The sequence below is a fragment of the Stegostoma tigrinum genome, chromosome 8 (assembly GCF_030684315.1).
Source record: "Stegostoma tigrinum isolate sSteTig4 chromosome 8, sSteTig4.hap1, whole genome shotgun sequence".
Taxonomy (NCBI): domain Eukaryota; kingdom Metazoa; phylum Chordata; class Chondrichthyes; order Orectolobiformes; family Stegostomatidae; genus Stegostoma; species Stegostoma tigrinum.
This window is the reverse complement of record NC_081361.1, coordinates 54,543,979-54,565,517: the sequence shown is the minus strand read 5'-3', so window position 1 is coordinate 54,565,517 and position 21,539 is coordinate 54,543,979. Positions and strand designations below refer to the sequence as shown.

At 43.0% G+C, this 21,539-nt stretch overlaps 1 protein-coding gene across 7 annotated transcripts in view; it reads right to left on the bottom strand.

Annotated features, from left to right (window-relative positions):
• Window positions 1–21,539, bottom strand: part of LOC125456413 (cytochrome P450 4B1) — a 72,909-nt gene that overhangs the window by 44,094 nt on the left and 7,276 nt on the right. For all 7 annotated transcript variants that reach the window (XR_007248444.2, XR_007248445.2, XM_059647885.1 and 4 more), the window contains exon 2: window positions 20,753–20,897. Coding sequence is in view for 5 of the 7 variants with exons in the window: in XM_059647885.1 (XP_059503868.1) it covers window positions 20,753–20,897 (145 nt within the window). In the remaining 2 variants the exon portion in view is untranslated. The remainder of the gene's footprint in view (window positions 1–20,752; window positions 20,898–21,539) is intronic.

The window sequence follows — 21,539 nt, the reverse complement described above, 5'->3', positions numbered from 1 at the left end:
TTAAGTGTATAAATCCTGCCCTGATTTGCCTTTCCAAAATACAGCACCTCACATTTCTCTAAGTTAAACTCCATCTACCACTCTTCAGCTCATTGGCCCATCTAATCAAGATCCCTTTGTACCCTGAAGAAAACTCCTTTGCTGTCCACTACACCTTCAATTTTAGTGTCATCTGCAAACTTACTAACCACACCTCCTACTTTCACATCCAAATCATGTATATAATTGCCAAAAAGCAGTGGACCCACTTGTGTGGCACACTGCTGGTCACACACCTCCAGTCTGAAGAGCAACTCTCCACCATCACCCTCTGTCTTCTACCTTCAAGCTCATTCTGTATCGGCACTGCTAGTTCTCCCTGTATTCCACATGATCTAACCTTGCTCACCAGTCTACCATGAGGAACCTTGTCAAACACCTGACAAAAGTCCATATAGGCCACATCCACCACTCTGCCCTCATCAATCCTCTTTGTTGTGTCTGCAAGAAAAACTTAATTAAGTTAGTGAGACACAATTTCCCACACAGGAAGCCATGTTGACTAACCCTGATCAGTCCTTGCCTTTCGAAATATGTGTAACTCCTGTCTGTCAGGATTGCCTCCAACAACTTGCTCATCATTAATGTCAGGTTCACTGTCTATAGTTCCTTGGCTTTTCCTTACCACCTTTCTTAAAGAGGGTACAAGGTTAGCCATCCACCGCTCTTCCAGCACCTCACCTGTGGCTATTAATGATACAAATATCTTTGCAAGAGTCCCATCAATCATTTCCCTAGCTTCCCACAGAGTTCTAATACACTTGATCAGGTCCTGGTGATTTATCCAACTTTATGCCTTTTAAGCCATTCAGCATCTCCTCCTCAGTAATGTGGACATTTTTCAAGATGTTACTATTTATTTCCCCATGTTCTCTATCTCCCATATCCTTCTCCACAGTAAACACTGATGCAAAATACTCATTTAGTATCTCCCCATATCCTGTGGTTCCACACACAGACAGCCTTGATGATATTCAAGGGACCCTATTTTCTTCCTAGTTACCCTTTCGTCCTTAATGAATTTGCAGAATCCCTACTGATCCTTATTTATTCTGCTATACAATGTTCTGATCAAAAATAAGTGGGTTCATCAGTTAAGTGATGCTACTGAAGTCCAGAAGATCAGTCAGAAGATTGGACAGAATTTAAAAATCACCAAAGAATGACTAAAATAAAAATGAAGAGTGAAAATTAAAGTATGACAGCAAGTTAGCTGGACATATGTAATTAAGTAGTAAGGCAGGAAAGATCTCAATGATGGTAGAGTTGCTGGTTTAGCTAAAATAGTGCTGGGCTCCTGAAATCTGAGATGTTCCACCTCTGAACCTAGTGCCCAGCATGTTCACCTGACCCTTTGTAAATGACCTTTTCTGCAGTTTATAACCACTTCCCTTCTTCCAAATGTAATTCTTTTAAAAACTCAATTTCTGAGTTTAAAACCCCATTGACCAAAACGAATTGCCCTTGATCATATGGCATTAGCCAGCTTTCTTGAACTATTGTCATTCATTTGGTGTAGGTTCACCCACGTTGTTGTTAGGGCAAGAAATCCAGTATTTTGACTCAGCAACAATAAAGCAACAGCAATGTATTTCATGACGAGTAGCTTGGAGAGGTACTTGCAGGTAAGTGGTGATGTTCCCGTGTATTTGCTGCCCTGTTGCTTTTGATGATTGTGCTTGTAGGTTTGAAAATGCTGTCCAAGGAGGCTTGGTGATTTTCTGCAGTGCATCAACTATTATACAAAACAAGAGCTCATAGTATAGTGGACTACATTTTTGCACACATGGAGAATTAATGACTTAACATGAAGCAGGCAGAAGGATTAAATGGGTTATTTTGGAAGGACAAAATGTAATTGGTGGAGTGCCACACAGTCCAATGCGACAGTTTCAACAATTTACAGTCTGCTAAAATGACTTAAGTGAAAGATTTAAATGCATGATTGCTAAATTTGCTGACAAAGGTAGACTGGAAAGCAAGTAAGGAGGATGTAAGGAGACTGCAAAAAAAAATAGAGGTTACATTTATGAGCAAAACTTATTAGATGGAGTATAATGTGGGAAAGAATAAACTTGTCCACTTTGGCAGGAATAGGACAGAAAAGAAACTTATTATTTAAATGAAGGGAAATCAAAGAGCTCTGTGGTGTAGACAGATCTGGGTGTCCTGGCACATGAATTAAAACAAGTCAGTTTGAAGGTATACTATTTGGTATCAAAGGGCACATGAGGTAGCAAGGGAGGCAGAGTTGAGGCCACAATCAGAAAGCATGATTTTACTCATATCTGCAGCAGGCAAGAGATGCCAAATCGTTTACTCTGGCTCCTAATTCAGATGTATGTAAGACAGGCACAGTGAAATTGATTAAATAACAAGATAAAAATCCAATGAGCTTTTAAATTCTCCACAAATTTAGTTATTTCAAAGGAAGTCTTCCAATAGATGCAAAATGCTTACAAAGTTGTCTAGATAGTTTCTTACATACATATGAATTAGGAGCCAGCGTAAACAATTTGGCATCTCTCGCCTGCTCCAGTTATGAATAAGATCATGCTAATCTAAACGAATGACTGCAACCCACACATAGATTTTTTGTTTTCATTTTCTTCCAGCTGCTGAACAACAGTTATACTGACTTAATTCCAAGTGCTGTGTGGTGCAATTTCTGTTGCTCTACACCATTGCCATGGAAGTAAACATGATACCATCTTCAATGCTGACTCAATCAATGAATATCTAAAAAGTGAATAAGGTTCAAAATGTCTCTAGTCATGCAAAGATAATGGGGTTGGTACTCCTGAGATGGTAATTTAAAATGAATGGAATTGCATCAGATGGCTGTTTTAAACAAAGTGTGGAGCTGGATGAACACAGCAGGATAAGCAGCATCTTAGGAGCACAAGATGCTGCTTGGCCTGCTGTGTTCATCCAGCTCCACACTTTATTACCTTGGATTCTCCAGCATCTGCAGTTCCCATTATCGCTGATCAGTTCCAATGAAAGTCAATGCAAAGGAACACTGAGTGGGGCATATAACCAGCAACCAGTGTGAGGCTGCCTCTTTCTGTTATTGTCTAAGTTGAATTTCTACTCCAATTTCTCTGTTACATCTTTGTCAAATGAGGTTAAGATGAAAAATGTTTTTATGCTTGTTTTATCTGACTTAGTAATTACACTTTATTAACTGTTAAAATTAAGTGCTTGCATTTTCTATCTTTGCTAATTAATTATTGTGCCCAATCATAAATCTGCAACAAAAACAAAAGTTGCTGGAAAAGTCAGCAGGTCCAGCAGCATCTGTGAAGAAAAATCAGAGTTAATGTTTCGAATCCAGTGACTCTTCCTCAGAACTCATAAATCTGCGACCTTGTTTAAGTTTTATTAGTTCCTTGTTCTGTGGAAAATATCACCTCTGTGGTTGCAATATCATGAATACATTTGTAAAGGAAATATTTATAATTTTACCTGAAATAACAAAATAAGATTATGTTTCCTCAAAGTGGGAAAGGATACTTTAATAATATTTAGTGTTGCATCCTGTTTGTTTAACTGCTTAATGTGTTAACAATAATAACTCTCACCTGAACCAAACTTCTAATATAAACAGAATGCTAGCTTGAAAGAGACTATCTATCTGCATCCCTGAAAAGATGCAGGAAATATTGTGAGACAGCTTTATCCTGGTGGTTTTAAAATCCTCAGAAATGTACACACCACAGATTAATGTTATTCAAGAAATTCTGAATCCTCCATCACAAAACATTCAAGTATTTGAAATAGTAACAAACAACTATCAGTGAGCTATACATGAACAAAGGACACTCTTATTGATGTAAGAGAAGCTATATTGTAATGTAGAGAAGGACCTATCCTGTTTCTGAATCTCTATTACTGTATCCTTTTGTGAGAATCTTCACCAATGCCACATTTGTAACAACTTTAGCTACTGTTGCAACATTATAGTCTTTGTTTCTCGATATTTGGAGAAAGTTGGGAATACACACTTTTACAATGTGATAGCTAAGCCAGCAGGGAACACAGCTAGAGAGAGAGAGGGAGACCTATCCATAATGGGATTTTGTTTTGTTCTCAAGGTATGTAAGTTGTATCAGTAGGCCCAAGAGGGCAAAAAGAGGCTCACTGACTTAAATGTAAGGTTTATTGCATTCATAATTCAAGATGAAATGCTTTCAATTAACTGTGTAGGATACAATTTAACCTCACATTCTATCAGCTTAGTTACTGATCCCCAAAGTTGCGGTTGTAAGTTAATATTTTGCGGTTCATGGTCAGAGATATCAAAGATCGCCATGGAGCTCTAACTTAGTTATGAGTGTATTCCTATTGCAACAGGCCCTACCCCATTCTTAAAATTTTTACTGAAAGGACTGTGACAATTTTCCAATGTTATTACTAACCTAAAGCATCAAAATGAGGAAAGAAAATACTCCATTGGCAGCATTTACAGGAAACTAAATATAGCACACCAATATCATTGCCCCCCCACCCCCAAAACAATCCCACCCCACCTCAACTTGTTTCCGAAAGTACCAGATTTTGCTGGCACGCATGGGAATGGGTATAAATCACTTGGAAGGAAAATCCAAAGACAGCAGGACAATTTGAATTCTGAAGCCCTTAACCCCTGATGCACATGTCACAAATTGCTGGAGTAGATGTGAATGCACTTGACGGGCAGACATGATCTGTTTAAGTGTTGTAATCTGAAATATTTTAAATAGCCCACATACCTGGCACCTTGACAGAAGACCTATTAGGCATCTTATCTCTCTTGTTCCTGAACCCTACTCTGAGCTTCAGTGCACAGCTACATATTTAAACTATGTGCTGCTGGACATTTAAATCACAGATTATGGCAACTACTGGCATGAAAAGGAGATGGGTTTTGACTGTCTCTAACTACGTGAAAGACAAGGAAGTTCTGAGTTAGCTGTAATTGGAATCTCTTGCCAGCAATGCAAAGCTCGCCTTAATGTAAACCAAGATGGCGACAGAGTAGGGTGCTTTAGCTAGAGCTTATCTGCTCTGTCCATTTCTTTCTCCTTTTTCTTTCTATTTTTTCTGTCTTGGTGATTCTTTTCTTCACTCCTGCCCTCAGCATGGATCCAGCAATGTGTCTTCTTCGCCTAGCCTGTGGTGGCTCCTTAACCTGATCTCACAATGGCACATGGCAGTCTCTTGGCCTGGCATGGCAGTGTCTCAGCCTGGCATCTCGACCCAGTCTCACGGTGGCCTGTGGTGATCTCTCGGCCCAACATGGCAGTGTCTCGGTCTGATGTTGTAGTATCTCTGCGTGTGGGTGGGTTATGCCCAGTTATGTTCTAGAGGCAGCATGAAGAGCTCAGGGAGGCGGGCAGCTTCAGCAGCAGCAGCAGTGACAGCAACATGGCCCATCATAGGAAGAGCAGGCAGTGAGGGATGGTCCCCAGTGCCTGTGGCAGCAGCAGAAAGAACAGGCAGCCGAAGTCTCCCAGAGAGAGAGCCACGTCTCAGCAAAGACTGTTGAATTTTTAACTTTGTTCTTTTATTTTTCTAGTTTATATTAAGAAAGACTTTAACATTAACTATTCTATGATGGTTTATGTTTAAATTTTTTATCTTTGTTCCTTTAATATTTTGTATCGAAGCTTTTTGTACCTAGGTATTTTGTACCAAAGGTGTGTGGTGACATTGTACACATTTCGCTGTACTCTGTACTTCTGTATTTGAGTACACATGACAATAAAATATAAACCTTAATCTAAAAAATCTAATGGAAAAAATTAGGAGCAGAATGGCAATTGTATCATGATGGCACTCCTCAAGAAACCCAGCCCGATGTTTTTTGTTTCATTTCACTGTGCCAAATGTGAGCAGAATGTAAATATGTGTTTCAGTTATTCTTCCCTACATCAACCTTTCTATCAGTAATACATAGCTCAAAGTCACTTTAGAGAATTATCAGGACAGAGAATTTTGCTCCTTGGAAGGTGATGAAAAATCAGATAAAGTATTCTAATCTGCTAATTAGGAATTTCATTTATTCAATCTGACTTCACAAGAAACACAAACGAGTTTCCGGTATTAGTGATAATGGGAACTGCAGATGCTGGAGAATCCAAGTTAATAAAATGTGAGGCTGGTTGAACACAGCAGGAAGGGGCTAGGCCCGAAAAATCAGCTTTTGTGCTCCTGAGATGCTGCTGGGCCAGCTGTGTTCATCCAGCCTCACCTTTTATTATCTGAGTTTCCGGTATTTTCTTCTTTTGTTTCAAATTCCCAGATTTCACAGCATTTCTCTCTTGCACGTATTAATTTTTTATACAGAGGCACAAAACTATCAACGTGACGTACTGCTATCATTTGAAAAGAGTAGGAGTATACAGCGGTATTATTCACGATTTCCAAGCAATGTATTGTTTTTGTAGAAGCACACTATCCCAAACACCTTGCACATAGAAGTTATATTTCAGATCCTGGGATTACATGTTCATTTATGAAAAATATTGATAGATATTGATAAAATAAAAGAAAATCGAGTACCTAGACAGTGGTAAAATTCACACACCTTCATTCATCTGAAGGAATCATGACAATCAAAAGAAACTTTAACCTCTGACCTCTGAGAAGATGGTAGTTTGTGTGACTGTGAAAGAAGATAAGGTGTGATTGATGTGTAACATCCAAATGGTATTTTAGTTCAGACCTTGGACTGTAGCATTAACTCACAGAGGAACATAAATATTTGCTTTTAGAAGAGGATACAGTTTGAACTCAGCGCACTGAGTGCTGAATCCTGCTCATTGCCCTATGTGGAGGCTAGAAAAGGCAACCTCACTGTCATTAGCGTGTATTTTACCTTAATCTGGAAAAAACATCACAAACATGTCTGGTTAACTGCATATCATAATAAAATAAAACAAAGAACTTAGGATGGTGGTAATGGGAACTGCAGATGCTGGAGAATCCAAGATAATAAAATGTGAGGCTGGGTGAACACAGCAGGCCCAGCAGCATCTCAGGAGCACAAAAGCTGACGTTTCGGGCCTAGACCCTTCATCAGAGAGGGGGATGGGGTGAGGGTTCTGGAATAAATAGGGAGAGAGGGGGAGGCGGACCGAAGATGGAGAGAAAAGAAGATAGGTGGAGAGGAGAGTATAGGTGGGGAGGTAGGGAGGGGATAGGTCAGTCCAGGGAAGACGGACAGGTCAAGGAGGTGAGATGAGGTTAGTAGGTAGGAGATGGAGGTGCGGCTTGGGGTGGGAGGAAGGGATGGGTGAGAGACAGGTTAGGGAGGCAGAGACAGGTTGGACTGGTTTTGGGATGCAGTGGGTGGAGGGGAAGAGCTGGGCTGGTTGTGTGGTGCAGTGCGGGGAGGGGATGAACTGGGCTGGTTTTGGGATGCGGTGGGGGAAGGGGAGATTTTGAAGCTGGTGAAGTCCACATTGATACCATTGGGCTGCAGGGTTCCCAAGCGGAATATGAGTTGCTGTTCCTGCAACCTTCGGGTGGCATCATTGTGGCACTGCAGGAGGCCCATGATGGACATGTCATCTAAAGAATGGGAGGGGGAGTGGAAATGGTTGGCGACTGGGAGGTGCAGTTGTTTATTGCGAACCGAGCGGAGGTGTTCTGCAAAGCAGTCCCCAAGCCTCCGCTTGGTTTCCCCAATGTAGAGGAAGCCACACTGGGTACAGTGGATGCAGTATACCACATTGGCAGATGTGCAGGTGAACCTCTGCTTAATGTGGAAAGTCATCTTGGGGCCTGGTATAGGGGTGAGGGAGGAGGTGTTGGGGGCAAGTGTAGCATTTCCTGCGATTGCAGGGGAAGGTGCTGGGTGTGGTGGGGTTGGAGGGCAGTGTGGTGTGAACAAGGGAGTCACGGAGAGAGTGGTCTCTCCGGAAAGCAGACAGGGGTGGGGATGGAAAAATGTCTTGGGTGGTGGGGTCGGATTGTAGATGGCAGAAGTGTCGGAGGATGATGCGTTGTATCTGGAGGTTGGTGGGGTGGTGTGTGAGAACGAGGGGGATCCTCTTTGGGCGGTTGTGGCGGGGGCGGGGTGTGAGGGATGTGTTGCGGGAAATGCGAGAGATGTGGTCAAGGGCGTTCTCGACCACTGTGGGGGGAAAGTTGTGGTCCTTTAAGAACTTGGACATCTGGGATGTGCGGGAGTGGAATGCCTCATCGTGGGAGCAGATGCGGCGGAGGCGGAGGAATTGGAAATAGGGGATGGAATTTTTGCAGGAGGGTGGGTGGGAGGAGGTGTATTCCAGGTAGCTGTGGGAGTCGGTGGGCTTGAAATGGACATCAGTTACAAGCTGGTTGCCTGAGATGGAGACTGAGAGATCCAGGAAGGTGAGGGATGTGCTGGAGATGGCCCAGGTGAACTGAAGGTTGGGCTGGAAGGTGTTGGTGAAGTTGGTAAAGAACTTAGGATGCTGGGTAGCTGTAACAAACAAAAACAGAAATTGCTGGAGAAACTCAGCAGTTCTGCCAGCATTTGTGGAGAGAAAGCAGAGTTAATGTTTCTGGGTCCAGTGATCACTCTTCAGAAATCCTAAATAATGGTTGCTGGACTCAAAGCGTTAACTGTGTTTTCTTTCCATAGATGCTGTCAGACCAGCTGAATTTCTCCAGTAATTTCTATTTTAACTCTATTTCATGCTGTGAAGAATCTTCTGTGGCTGTAGGAGAGGCAGTCATCACAACAGAGCCACAATCTGGGCATGTGAACAAAATAGATGCAGTACTCCTGACCACTTCTGTGGGTGCTACTCAAGTTGACACACCATCTTTGTCAATGTCACAATAATGTCCTGATCCATTTTCATCCTTGCATTTTGCACTCCGCTATTTAAATGGTGACACAGAGTGATGATCTGCTGGATCCATAAGCAGTCTTTGTTCTTATCCCAGTCTTCGATTTGAAACAACCCAAACATTTTGATACCTCCGGCATTTAAACTTTCTAGTAACCAATTTTTAATAAGCTGCTGTTTTCTTTATATTCCCCCAAATTCATGTAACTGTATTTCCAGTTTTGCTAACCAGGCAATACATTAATCTTGGATGACTTTAATCTTCATGTTGATTGCGATCTGGTATATTGACAGAAGAAACCATGAGGAAGAATTCACAAAGTATATTCAGGATGGTTTTCTAGAACGACATGTTGTGGATCCAACCAGGGATCAGGCTATTTCAGATCTCGAGATGTGTAATTAGGCAAATTTAATAAATTATGAGGGAGTTAAAGATCCCCTGGGAAATTGTGACCATAACATGGCAGAGCTTAGCATTTAATTTGATTGGGAGGAACTTGAATTGGAAATATCTGTGCTAAGCTTAAGAAAGTTTATTTACAAAGGAATGAGAACAGAATTTGCTAGACTGGACTGAGAAACCAGATTAACAGCAAAGACATTTGGGGAAAAATAGCAGACAATGAAGAAAATAGCTCATTGCTCACAGCAAAGATCTATTCCAATGCAGAGAAGAACTCCAAAAAGCGAACAAGCCAAGTGTGCTTACTCAGGGAAGTTAAGAGTAGAATAAGATTTAAAGAAAAACATAAAATGTGGCAGAGATTAATGGTAAACCAAATGATTGGGAAAGTTTTAAAAACGAACAAAAGCTAGCCAAAACAATACTAACAAGGGAGAAAATGAACTTTGAGGGTAAACTTCGAGTAATATCAATATAGCAAGAGCTTCTTTAAATATATAAAACAAAAGAGAAAAGCCAGCAAAAACAAAGTTGCTGGAAAAGCTCAGCAGGTCTGGCAGCATCTGTGAAGGGGAGAAAACAGAATTAACATTTCGGGCCCAGTGGCCCTTCCTCCGTTCTGAGGAAGGGTCACTGGACCCAGAACATTAACTCTGAGCTTTTCCTGCAATTTTGTTTTTGTTCCTGACTTATAGCATGCGTAGTTCTTTTGATTTTTAAGAGAAAAGCCAAAGTGAACATAGGCCCCTTAGAGAATGAAGCTGGGGAAATAATAATGGAGAACCAGGAAATGGCAGAGGAGCTGAATAAGTACTTTGCATTAATCCTCATAGCAGAAAACAGTAATGGCATTCCAAAATTAGTAAATGGTCAAGGGCATAAGGATGAGAGGAAATAAACACAATAACTATGACTAGAGAAAGGGTATTAGGGAAACTAGGGTTAAAGACCATGTCATTCCCAGGACCTGGTGAGATGCATCATAGGATATTAAAAGAGGTAGTTACAATGATAACAGATATACTGATAGTAATCTTAGAACTATTTGGTTCTGGAGAAGTCCCAGAGGATTGGTAAAGTGCCAATGTAAGATGTTTATTTTAAAGGAGAAAGAGATTAAAACTGGTAGCTATGGGCCAGTTTGCTTACCACCTGTTATTGGGAATATGATAGTGTCTATTACGGAGGATGTAATAGCAGAGCACTTAAAAACACACAATATAATTGAGAACAGTCAGCGAGGTACAAAAGCAAAAATTGCTGGAGAAACAAAGTAGATCTGGCAGCTTCTGTGGAGGGAAAGCCGAGTCAATATTTTCAAAGTCTAGTCTTTCTTACAACTGATTGTAGCTTGGAAAAGGTGGTATTTATGCTGATGACAGGGGTGGGGAAGGGATGAGCAGATAGATGGAGACAGAGCCTAGAAAGAGAAAGAAAGTTAGGCAAAGGTATGGTTGGTAGTAAGTCAGGGAATGAGAAAAGCTGACAATGGGGACAATGAGTAGGTGAAAATGGATTTGCTGTGCTGAAATGGCCTGAGGTCTGGGTAAGGGGCATGGATGGAGTTTGTTATGCTCTAAAGTTATTGAACTTGATACGGAAAGCTACAGGGGCCCAAGTGGAAAATGAGAAGCTGTTTCTCCAGCTTGTGTTGCGTGGCCGCTGTGGAGAACACCTGCATTCTGTCTGTAACGATGACGCTGTGCTTCCATCAGCCTGCTACTTCAACACACCACCATGCTCCCTGGCCAACATCTTTGCCTCAGGCTTACTGCAGTGCTCAAGCAAAAGTCAGCTCAAATTGGAAGAACAGGATCTCATCTTCTGCTTGGGCACCCTGCTTTCAGCACTCAATGTTGAATTCAATAATCTTCTTCCTTCCTGAAAAATGGTAAAGTTCCTCTTGTCCTCACTTTCCAATGCATCAGCCTCAGCCTTCAAAGGAACAACTCCCAACATTTCCAACAGGTTGCCACCACCAGCCACATCATCAAAATATTCCCATTCTTCCCTTCCTGCATTTTTGCAGGGGCTATTCCCTCTGCACTGCCCTGGTCCATTCCTCCTCAATCTTCCATGGCATCATCCCATGTAATTGCAAACTGACCTTTTTACTTCCTTCCTTCTCACTGTTGAAGACCCCAAGCACACCTTCCAAGAGAATCAGCACTGTACTATTTTTTTTAACCTAGTCTAAAAATGCAGTCTCCTCCATATTGCTGACTGGATATTCGCTTGCTATTTCAATGCACCACCTTGTTCTCATGATAACAATTTTGTCCTGGAATCCAATGGAAGCTGGAGAAGCAGACTCTCATTTTTCACATAGGCACTTTGCAGACTTTAGGATCCAACATTAGATTCAACAATTTCAAAACATGAACACAGTTTCCCACCACCAAGTGTCTTGTTTATATGTGTTTTCCTTCAGCATAAATGACCTATTTTCTACTATTCAAACCTACCATTAACACTTATTCTGCATTTGTGTTTTTCCTTCACTACTATTAGCACTCCTGTTGTCTTTTTCTCTGGGCACCCTCACCATTTATCCCATTCGCTCTCTCCCCCCACGCCCCCAACAGCTCCCCCACTTTGTTGACAACATAAAAACTCAATTTTCCGACCTTCTTCAGTTCTGCATTGCACAGAAAACATTAACTCCTTTTCCCTCTCCATAGACCTGCTGGGTTTCTCAAGGACATTCTATTTTTATGCAAAGATAATGGGAACTGCAGTTGCTGAAGAATCCAAGATAACGAAGTGTGGAGCTGGATGAATACAGCAGGCCAAGCAGCATCTCAGGAGCACAAAAGCTGACGTTTCAGGTCTAGACCCTTCATCAGAGAGGGGGCTGGGGAGAGGGTTCTGAAATAAATAGGGACAGAGGGGGAGGCGGACCAAAGATGGATAGAGGAGAAGATAGGTGGAGAGGAGTGTCTAGGTGGGGAGGTGGGCAAGGGATAGGTCAGTCCGGGAAGGACGGACAGGTCAAGGAGGCAGGATGAGGTTGGTAGGTGGGAAATGGAGTGCGGCTTGAGGTGGGAGGAGGGATTGGTGAGAGGAAGAACAGGTGAGGGAGGTGAGGATGAGCTGGGCTGGTGTTGGGATGCAGTGGGGGGAGGGGACGAGCTGGGCTGGTTTTGGGATGCAGTGGGGGAGGGGGAGATTTTGAAGCTTGTGAAGTCCACATTAATACCATTGGGCTGCAGGGTTCCCAAGTGGAATATGAGTTGCTGTTCCTGCAACCTTCAGGTGACATCATTGTGGCACTGCAGGAGGCCCATGAAGGACATGTCATCTCAGGAATGGGAGGGGGAGCTAAAATGGTTCACGACTGGGAGATGTAGTTGTTTATTGCAAATCGAGCAGAGGTGTTCTGCAAAGCCGTCCCCAAGCCTCCACTTGGTTTCCCCAACGTAGAGGAAGCCACACCGAGTACAGGTGATACAATATAATGTAGTATACATAGTATACATCCTCTATCCATCTTTGGTCCACCTCCGCCTCTCTCCCTATTTATTTCAGAACCCTCTCCCCATCTCCCTCTCTGATGAAGGGTCTAGGCCCAAAACGTCAGCTTTTGTGCTCCTAAGATGCTGCTTGGCCTGCTGTGTTCATCCAGCTCCACACTTTGTTATCTTCTATTTTTATGCAGGCTCCTTTGTTTTGAATGGTATTAAGATTCACTAATTCAGGCAAGTGAGGATTGTTTTATCACATTCCTGACTTGTGATATGCAGATCGTTCTTCACCTGAGATTCCTCAGCCTCTGAACTGCTCTTGTAGTCACAGCATTTGTGAAGCTAGACCATTTCAGCTTGCGGCTAATGGTCCCCCCAAGGTGTTAATATTGAAGGATTTGGTGATAGTAATTATGATAATAATGATGACAGTAGAGCAGCAACTTCTCAAGGATAATAGGGATGGACTGAAAATTCTGATCATGTCAGCAGCATCCACATCACATGAATAAATATTAAAAAAAACTTGCCCCTTTATCTGTGGGAGTGAAGCCAATTATTGAGAAAACTAAGTTTGATTAATTACATACCCAATAATGGACCTAAAGGTACACAATCACCCCATGCATCATGGACTTGTGGCAGGCAGCTGACAAACATTGTTTTGCCTGGAGATCATCATACTTGTGTGCGTGTAGCGTCTGTGGTGTGTGTGTGTGTGTGTGTGTAGCGTCTGTGGAGTGTGTGTGTGTGTGTAGCGTCTGTGGTATATGTCTGTGGTATCACAGGATGAGGGCATCACTGGCCAGGCAGCACTAATTGCCCATCCCTAATTGCCCAGAGGGCAGTTAAGATTCAACCACATTGCTCTATGTCTGGAATCAAATGTAGGTCAGAGACCACGTAAGGATGGCAGTTTCCTTCCCTATAGGGCATTAGTGAACCAGATGGGCTTTTCCAACAATCAGCAATGGATTCATGGTCATCATTTGATTCTTAATTCCAGACATTTACTGAATTCAACTTCTACCATCTGCCAGAGCGGGATTCGAACCTGGGTCCTAGAACATTACCTGGGTCTCCGGATTAACAGTCCAGTGTTAATACAACTAGGCCATTGCTTCACGTTTGAGTCCATCCAAGCGTGAAATTTTGTGCTAACTGGCTAGACCCTCCACAGAAATGTGATGGTCAGCGTGAGAGTTAGACTGCAATCCTTAAATTTGGCTTACAACTCTTATAGAGGAGTTGGATATACGAGCTGGTTAAACTGTCTCTGAAAATCTTCATGGGAACAAAGGAAATCACCCGTTGAGGAATAGACCACAGAGAGGGCACACAAAATTGTCGATGTTTGACACCGGAGATCTTAAGATGCAGGTGAAAAGGATGAGTAAAGTCATATTTCCGCAAATACCAAATAGTCCTCTAAGCACTCTCTGCAAAATAAATAGGAGAAGAGGAAGTATATTCCCAGGGACTGGCCCCAAGGACCTGGCTGTAATGTAGAAGGATGTCAAATCACTTCACACCAGTGCTCAAGGTCAGAGAATACATCTTCAAGTAACATCTCCTATCAACCATACCATTACCTTCTCACAGTTTGCAATGCACCAGCTGCTTATTGCTCATCCATCAGCAATCAGGGTTCATGCCAAACATTCAGATGCTTCACCTTGCCCTCACACAGTAACCAATGCTCTCATCTTCCACCTGAGGCTTTCATTTATGACCAGCTACTGAGCTATGGTAAGTGTTTCATCCAAATACAATCACAAATACTCTTCCCTCTCTTAGCAGGACACAATCAGTCCCAACAAGAGGAAGTAGCAGGGAACTGGTGGGAGACAGGAACACCTACATCTCTGAATATCCTTGAGGGAGATGGTGCTCCACATAACACAGCCAGCAAACCTGAGCCTGCTGCATGTGGTGTCACACAGTCATTCAGCATGACAGTATTTTCTTGCCTTTTGTACCTTCCCCAGTTCAATTTTACCCTCTATCTTGTTTTTAGTGTTAACTGCACATGGTATTAATTTGAATATCTTGCAAATCCCTCAGATACACATGCACTACAAAGTGGCCAGCTGAGAACTTTAGCTAGGCAACCTTAAGGACAAAACTGGTGGGCATTCATGCTAAGGTGCTTGGCACGGCAGCAGCTCATCCAGACTGTGTATTCTTACTGCCAGGCACATATGAGTGATGCCAACTCCAAAGTGGCAGAGGTTTGCTTACTGAACTTAGAAGCCCTCTTTTCCAAAGGAAGGCAACTGTATGAGAACTCTTGGAGAACTAGCTGTGATGGTGTGATGGCTAATGTCATGGCTAATATTGTAGTTCAGGCATTATACATCCACCAACATCAGACCACTGCAGTAGATGCTCAGACTGAGGTAAAGTGATCAATGCCTATTGCTATTCAGGCTCAGACTGCTGCCATCATGGCCAGATTTAAATGCTCAGAAGGGCTTGGACTCTCACAACAGGTCAGCATTCCATCCTCCTGTAGATTACCAGGGCTGCTGAGAGACCAGACAAGGAGATTGATAGTGGTACTATGGAGTATGCATCTGCCATCAATCTAACGTTTTTGAGAAGATTTGTAGCTCAGGTTGTGGATGAGGTTAAAGACTTGTTCGCTGAGCCAGTGAGTTTGGTTATAGACACTTTGTCACCCTGTGAGGTAACATTCTCAGTGCGTCTCTGGTGAAGCATTGGTGTTCTGTCCTGCTTATTATTTATATGCCTCATTTTGCTGGGGTGGTTGGCATCACTTCAGGTTCTGTTTTTCAGTGGGTTTACTGAGTCCAGTTGGATATGTTTGTTGATGGAGTTCCGGTTGGAATGCCAGGCCTACAGAAATTCCCTGGGATGTCTCTGTTTGGCTTGTGCTACTATGGATGTGTTGTCCCAGTAAACTGTGCGTCCTGCTTTCTCCCTGTGTATTGACACCAGTGAGAATTGGTTGTGTTCCTTGGGGGCTAGCTGGTGTTCGTGTATCCTTATTGTCAATTTTCTTCCAGTTTGGCCTACGTAATGCTTCTCACAGTCCTTGCATGGTATTTTGCACATTATGTTAGTTTGATTGGTTGTGGTATGGATTTCTTTCCGTTTGTCATTAGATGTCACAGGATGGTTGATGATGTGCGGGCTACCCTGATACCTAGGGTCTGAGTAGTCTTGTAGTCATCTCTGATATGTCTCTGATATACGGTAGGGTGACTAGTGTGTCTGGCCGTGTTGTATTTTCTTGTTGTGGCCTGTTGCAGAAGTTACTGCAGATTGTGCTTTTTGGGTATCCATTCCTTTTTAAAAACTCTGTATTTGCTCCTGTTCTGCCTGGCACAATTCCAGGCTGCTGCAATGTGTTGTAGTTCGTTTGAATAATGTCCTGATGCAATTCCTGATGTTTGTGGGCATTGGGGTGGTCACTGGTGTAATTTAGTATCTGGCCCGTATGGGTGGTCTTTCTGTATACGCCAGTCTGGAGTTCTCTGCTGTTCTTACATTCCACCATCATGTCTAGGAAGGATAGTCGGTTATTGTTCTCTACTTCTTTTGTGAATTTTATTCTGGTGAGGATGTTGGTTATGTGTTAGTGGATTTCTTCTCGTCTTGTGAGTTTGATAAGCTGCCATCTATATATCGAACTCAGAGTTTGGGTTGTATAATGGGGAACGCTGTTCGTTCTAATCTCTGCATTACCGCTTCTGCAATCAGTCCTGATATTAGGGATCCCATTGGTGTTCCATTGATTTGTTTGAATATACGGCCATTGAAGGTGAACTGGATTCTGAGGCACAGATCCAGCAGTTTCAGGGTGCTGTCCTTGTTGGTGTCCTGGGGTGCCAGCTTTCTTGTTTTGTCCAACACTGTGGCAATTGTTTCTTTGGCTAGGTTGATGTTTATGGATATAAATAGCACTGTTATGGTCAAACAATATCATTATATCATCCTGTTCTATTCTGGTATCCTTGATGATGTGGAATAATGCTTGGGAGGAGTGGATGGAGTGGGTAGTGTTGAAAAACAGAACCAGAAGTAATACCAACCACTCTAGTAAACTGAGGCGTACAAATAACTAGAACACCAGCACTTCACCGGAGGTGCACTGGCAATGTTACCCAGCATGATGATAAACGTCTGCAATCAAACACAGCGGCTCAGTGAACAAGTCTGCAACTCCATGCCATCAATCTCTTAGAGGATGATACTATTTGTGTTCTCACCATCATCTTTCAGTCAGCCCGCCCAGACTGCTGCCACCCATTCCAAGTAGTGCCATTTGAAGCAGGCTTTCTCAGCCCAGAATTGCCTAAGAATGTTCTCCAAGGCCATCAGCAGTTTCTCCCAGTTAAAGTCATGCTGTGAGTATTGTGTAGCAGCATTAGAATAAAGACACTCAAAAGATAGACAATAAGGGAATGCACAAGGGTACCTGACTTAATACGTATTATTATTTGTAGGAAACTGTTATGAATGTTTTTTTGCATTATCCATTACTTCAGGATTTTAACCCAAAGGACACCATGAATCATTTGCTGAGGGTTGAAAAGATGCAGAATTGTGAAACAGCATGATGTGAGGATGAAATCTTTGTGGAACAAGAATCCAAGTTTCTGCTCATAGACTGCCAACCCAAAGTGAAAGGGTGCCAGATGCATTCTCACTTTGTCTTCTTCTTACTTCTCCCAAGTTAACCTCCAAATGACAATATTTGACCCACACGACAGAAGCAACCTCAGGGGATCTCTCTGCCACTGCAACTCTCTTGTAATCTCTTCAGCCTTGAAACTGCTCGACCATGTCCTGAAGCAAACCAGGTACCACAGTCATGTCACCTTCCTCAGCACCTGCCTACGGAACTGGATCATCCCCAATGGAATACAGTCTACATTCAAGCCTTCCCAATTTGGACCCGACCGTGACCACCTCTACACCCAGAGCATTCAGACCCTTCAGAAGCGTTTCTCCCTGCGAGTCCTGAAACAGACACTCGCAGCCATGTGCCGGCACCTCCAGGTACTGCAATCCAGCCTGCCCCAGCTCAGAGCCTCCCTCTCCCAGACCTGCAAAGGACCTCTGCTGTTTTTTATCCTCCACAGGATCCACAGACTGAACATCCAGTTCTACTCAGTTTTACTGGACTCCAAAAATCGTAAGTACAACAAACTCACTTGCTCCTGCCCCCTACAAGAGGATTCCTGCACCTCCCAAATCCCGAGCCTTTGCCTGCCCCTCCCCCACCATGCACCCGCCGCCATTGACCATGAGGACACTGCTGGTGACCCCACCGATGACGTCACTTCCGCGACCGCGCACGCGACCGCTGCGGCAGTCACCGCCTCCACTTCCAGAACCAACACCACACAAATCACCCTCACCGCTGCTGCTGCCGCCCACTCCGCTCCGCCCACAGCCGACGGAACCCCGCCCACAGCCGATTCTGACGGAACCCCGTTCACAGCCGCCACCACCGACGTAACCCCGCCCACAGCCGACGCCGCCAACGGAACCCCGCCCACAGCCGACGCCACCGACGGAACCCTGCCGACAGCCGACAACCTCATCGCTCAGCCCACAACCTCCACAGCCAGCAACCCCAGAGTAGACAGCCACACTGAGCCCTGCTGCATCTTCACCATCCCCGCAGACCTCCCACTGACTGAGGACGAACGGTCAGTCCTAAGCAAGGGGCTCAGCTTTGTCCCCCTCCACCCACACATCAACGAATACCAGTCACGTTTGGACGTCAAGCAGTTTTTCTGCCGCCTTCGCCTCCATGCTTACTTCTTTAACCGGGAGCCTAACCCTCCCTCCACTGACTCCTTCAACCCCGCCAACACAAGTCCTCTTCCCCTCCCCCCACTGCATCACAAAACCAGCCCAGCTCGTCCCCTCCCCCCAATGCATCCCAACACCAGCCCAGCCTCTCTCCGCTTCCCTAACCTGTTCTTCCTCTCACCCATCCCTTCCTCCCACCTCAAGCCGCACCTCCATCTCCTACCTACCACCTCATCCCGCCTTCTTGATCTGTCCGTCTTCTCTGGACTGACATATCCCCTCCCTCCTCCCCACCTATACTCTCCTCTCTACCTATCTTGTTTTCTCTCCATGTTCGGTCCGCCTCCCCCTCTCTCCCTATTTATTCCAGTTCCCTCTCCCCATCCCCATCTCTGGTGAAGGGTCTAGGCCCGAAACGTCAGCTTTTGTGCTCCTGAGATGCTGCTTGGTCTGCTGTGTTCATCCAGCTCCACACTTTGTTATCTTGGATTCTCCAGCATCTGCAGTTCCCATTATCACAGAAAAAATTTGGACATGCACGTGTGCCGGAAGTGCCGCTGACTGAAACAACTCAAATTCTGGGTTTTGGAACCTGAGCAGCAACAGGGCACTATGGTGCAATGATATGGCTGAGATGTTCACAGATAGTATATTTAAGGATGCGGTCACCTCACAGTTTAAATAAATGCTTGCGGCCAATTAACATATGAAATAGCAGCAGGAGCAGGCCAGTCAACCTCTTGAGCCAACTCCATTCAATGATATCAAAGATGATCTACTTCATCACCATTTTCCTGCAATACCCCATATCCCTTGATGCTTTTAATATGTAGAAACCTATAAATGGTGACACATTACATAAGGCATAGTTTGACTCACAATCAGCTCACTCTGTCTGAAACTGTTGCACATACAGGATAGGCCTTGCTCTCTTCCTTACAAATATAGTACACTGAGCCAGAAATGATTGGAAATGGCTGGCTATCATTTTCTAAGCTCTGGACTTCCAGCATTAATGCTCACTGTATAAGTGTTAATTTAGTTACTTCTTGGATGAGAGGTTAATTACAGTGAAACTGCAAAATGTTAAAATCAGATTATTCAAAATTCTGGTTATGATGAATGTGTCAGCTATTCATTCTGGCAGAGTATCAAACTCTAATGAGCAATCGCTGGGAGAAGCTGAATGGGTCACTCCAGACTGGCCAAAATTGGAAACGAACAAAATCCATCAAGTCAAATCAATCAAACTGTGAAGTTAAACCACTCGAAATTGTTTGGCATGAACGTTAGACCCCTGAAAAATAAAAGATTTGGAGCATTCCCAAAAGACTTCAAATATTCTTTGAACCCTGCAACCTATCCAAATGGTGACATGGCTGCTGTCGGCAGACAAAGTGGCCATTGTATGGTGTCAGAGTCTTGTTGGGAAATGTTTGGCATCTTAGACAACAAGGTGTAGATCTGGATGAACACAGTAGGCCAAGTAGCATCTTAGGAGCAGGAAAGCTGACAGTTCGGGCCTAGACCCTTCATCAGAATCCATTTCCTTTAAATTTCTTACCTCTCCAAAAGACAGAAAGGCTCAGAGTATTTCCACACAAGACTTTATGTAATTCCCCATTCATTATCCATGCTGTCAACCATGAGGTCACATGAATGCCACCTTAGGGCCTTCCCACATGTCACAAAGCTCTCTTTGACTCGAATTTCATGGGGATTCCCCTGTCATTCCACTTTGAGGTTTTACTATGATAATCTCTGGCCTACTGAGTAACATTCAAGCAATAAAAATAATTGACTGACATTTTAAAGAGGTATTGTATTATATTGGTTCAAAAAATTACAACATTACTGGTTAAACACAACAAAATTTGATGTTTATTCAAATGTTATTGTACCTTGAAGGCATGGAGAAGGGATGTAGGAGGTTATTTCAATTTTTAGTGATAGAGATAAAGGGACATTTTCACAGTTGCTACCTAAAGTTGACTAGGAAAATCAGATAATGAATGATTGATCTGATGTCATCCATGTTACACATTTTCCTGAAATTAAAATTAATTCCTTGTGCACAGAACAAAATATCTTATTGCTGTTCCTTTCCTTGCATGAACAGCAATAAGACAGTGATGTTCACAAGCAAGATTTGGAAGCTGATCCTTACCAATAAATAAATAATTGTTGGTTGCATAGCAACAAAAAGAAAGCTTGTTTAATATTCTTACCTGCAGTTGTAAGTAATGTTTTAACATAATCGGGATGGTTGATACTTAGGAAAACTGTAAACGGACCAAACCAGATTGGATGAGCATACTGATATTGATTTGCCCATGTCATGGTCTTGTCTAAATCTGTCCCATCCTGAGGAAACTAAAATGAGATTTAACAAGATGAAATAAAACTTCAACAAATTGAAACATATTATCTCAATCAACTCTTCTTGACGTACTAAGCATATATTAGACATGGGGCTCAAAACAGACAAAAACTGGCATAAGCATGTTTTGTTGACCACTTGAAGAAGTTAATTGGTCTGAATCTTGCAGTAGAAAGGAAAATCAGATTTTCTACATTCCTTTGAAACTGACAGTAACTTGTGGAATTCATACCTACCATTGTTAATTGTGGCAATCCAGAAGTTACTACCACTGATTCTATGCATCATGTGCACTCTTGCAGTCTCCAAGGTCTGTAGGCAATTATAAATTACTGAACTTCATGAAAAAACATGGGCCTTTACACTATGTATCACTCAAAACAAAACTCAAAAGTTTACACCTTATTGAATGAAGCAATCTTCGGTCATAATTACTCCTAATCAATCTCACTGACCTGAAAACTTGATTTTATATTTGTTGTTTATGCAATTTAATTTTTAACAAATCACATGATATATTATTACATAATTAAATGTGCATTTGGCTTATTTTGTTCTGCAAAACCTTGTTAAAATTGAAGGAATACAATCCCATTTTACTTTCTGATATGCTGTCTTTGAGGAAATTTGAATGC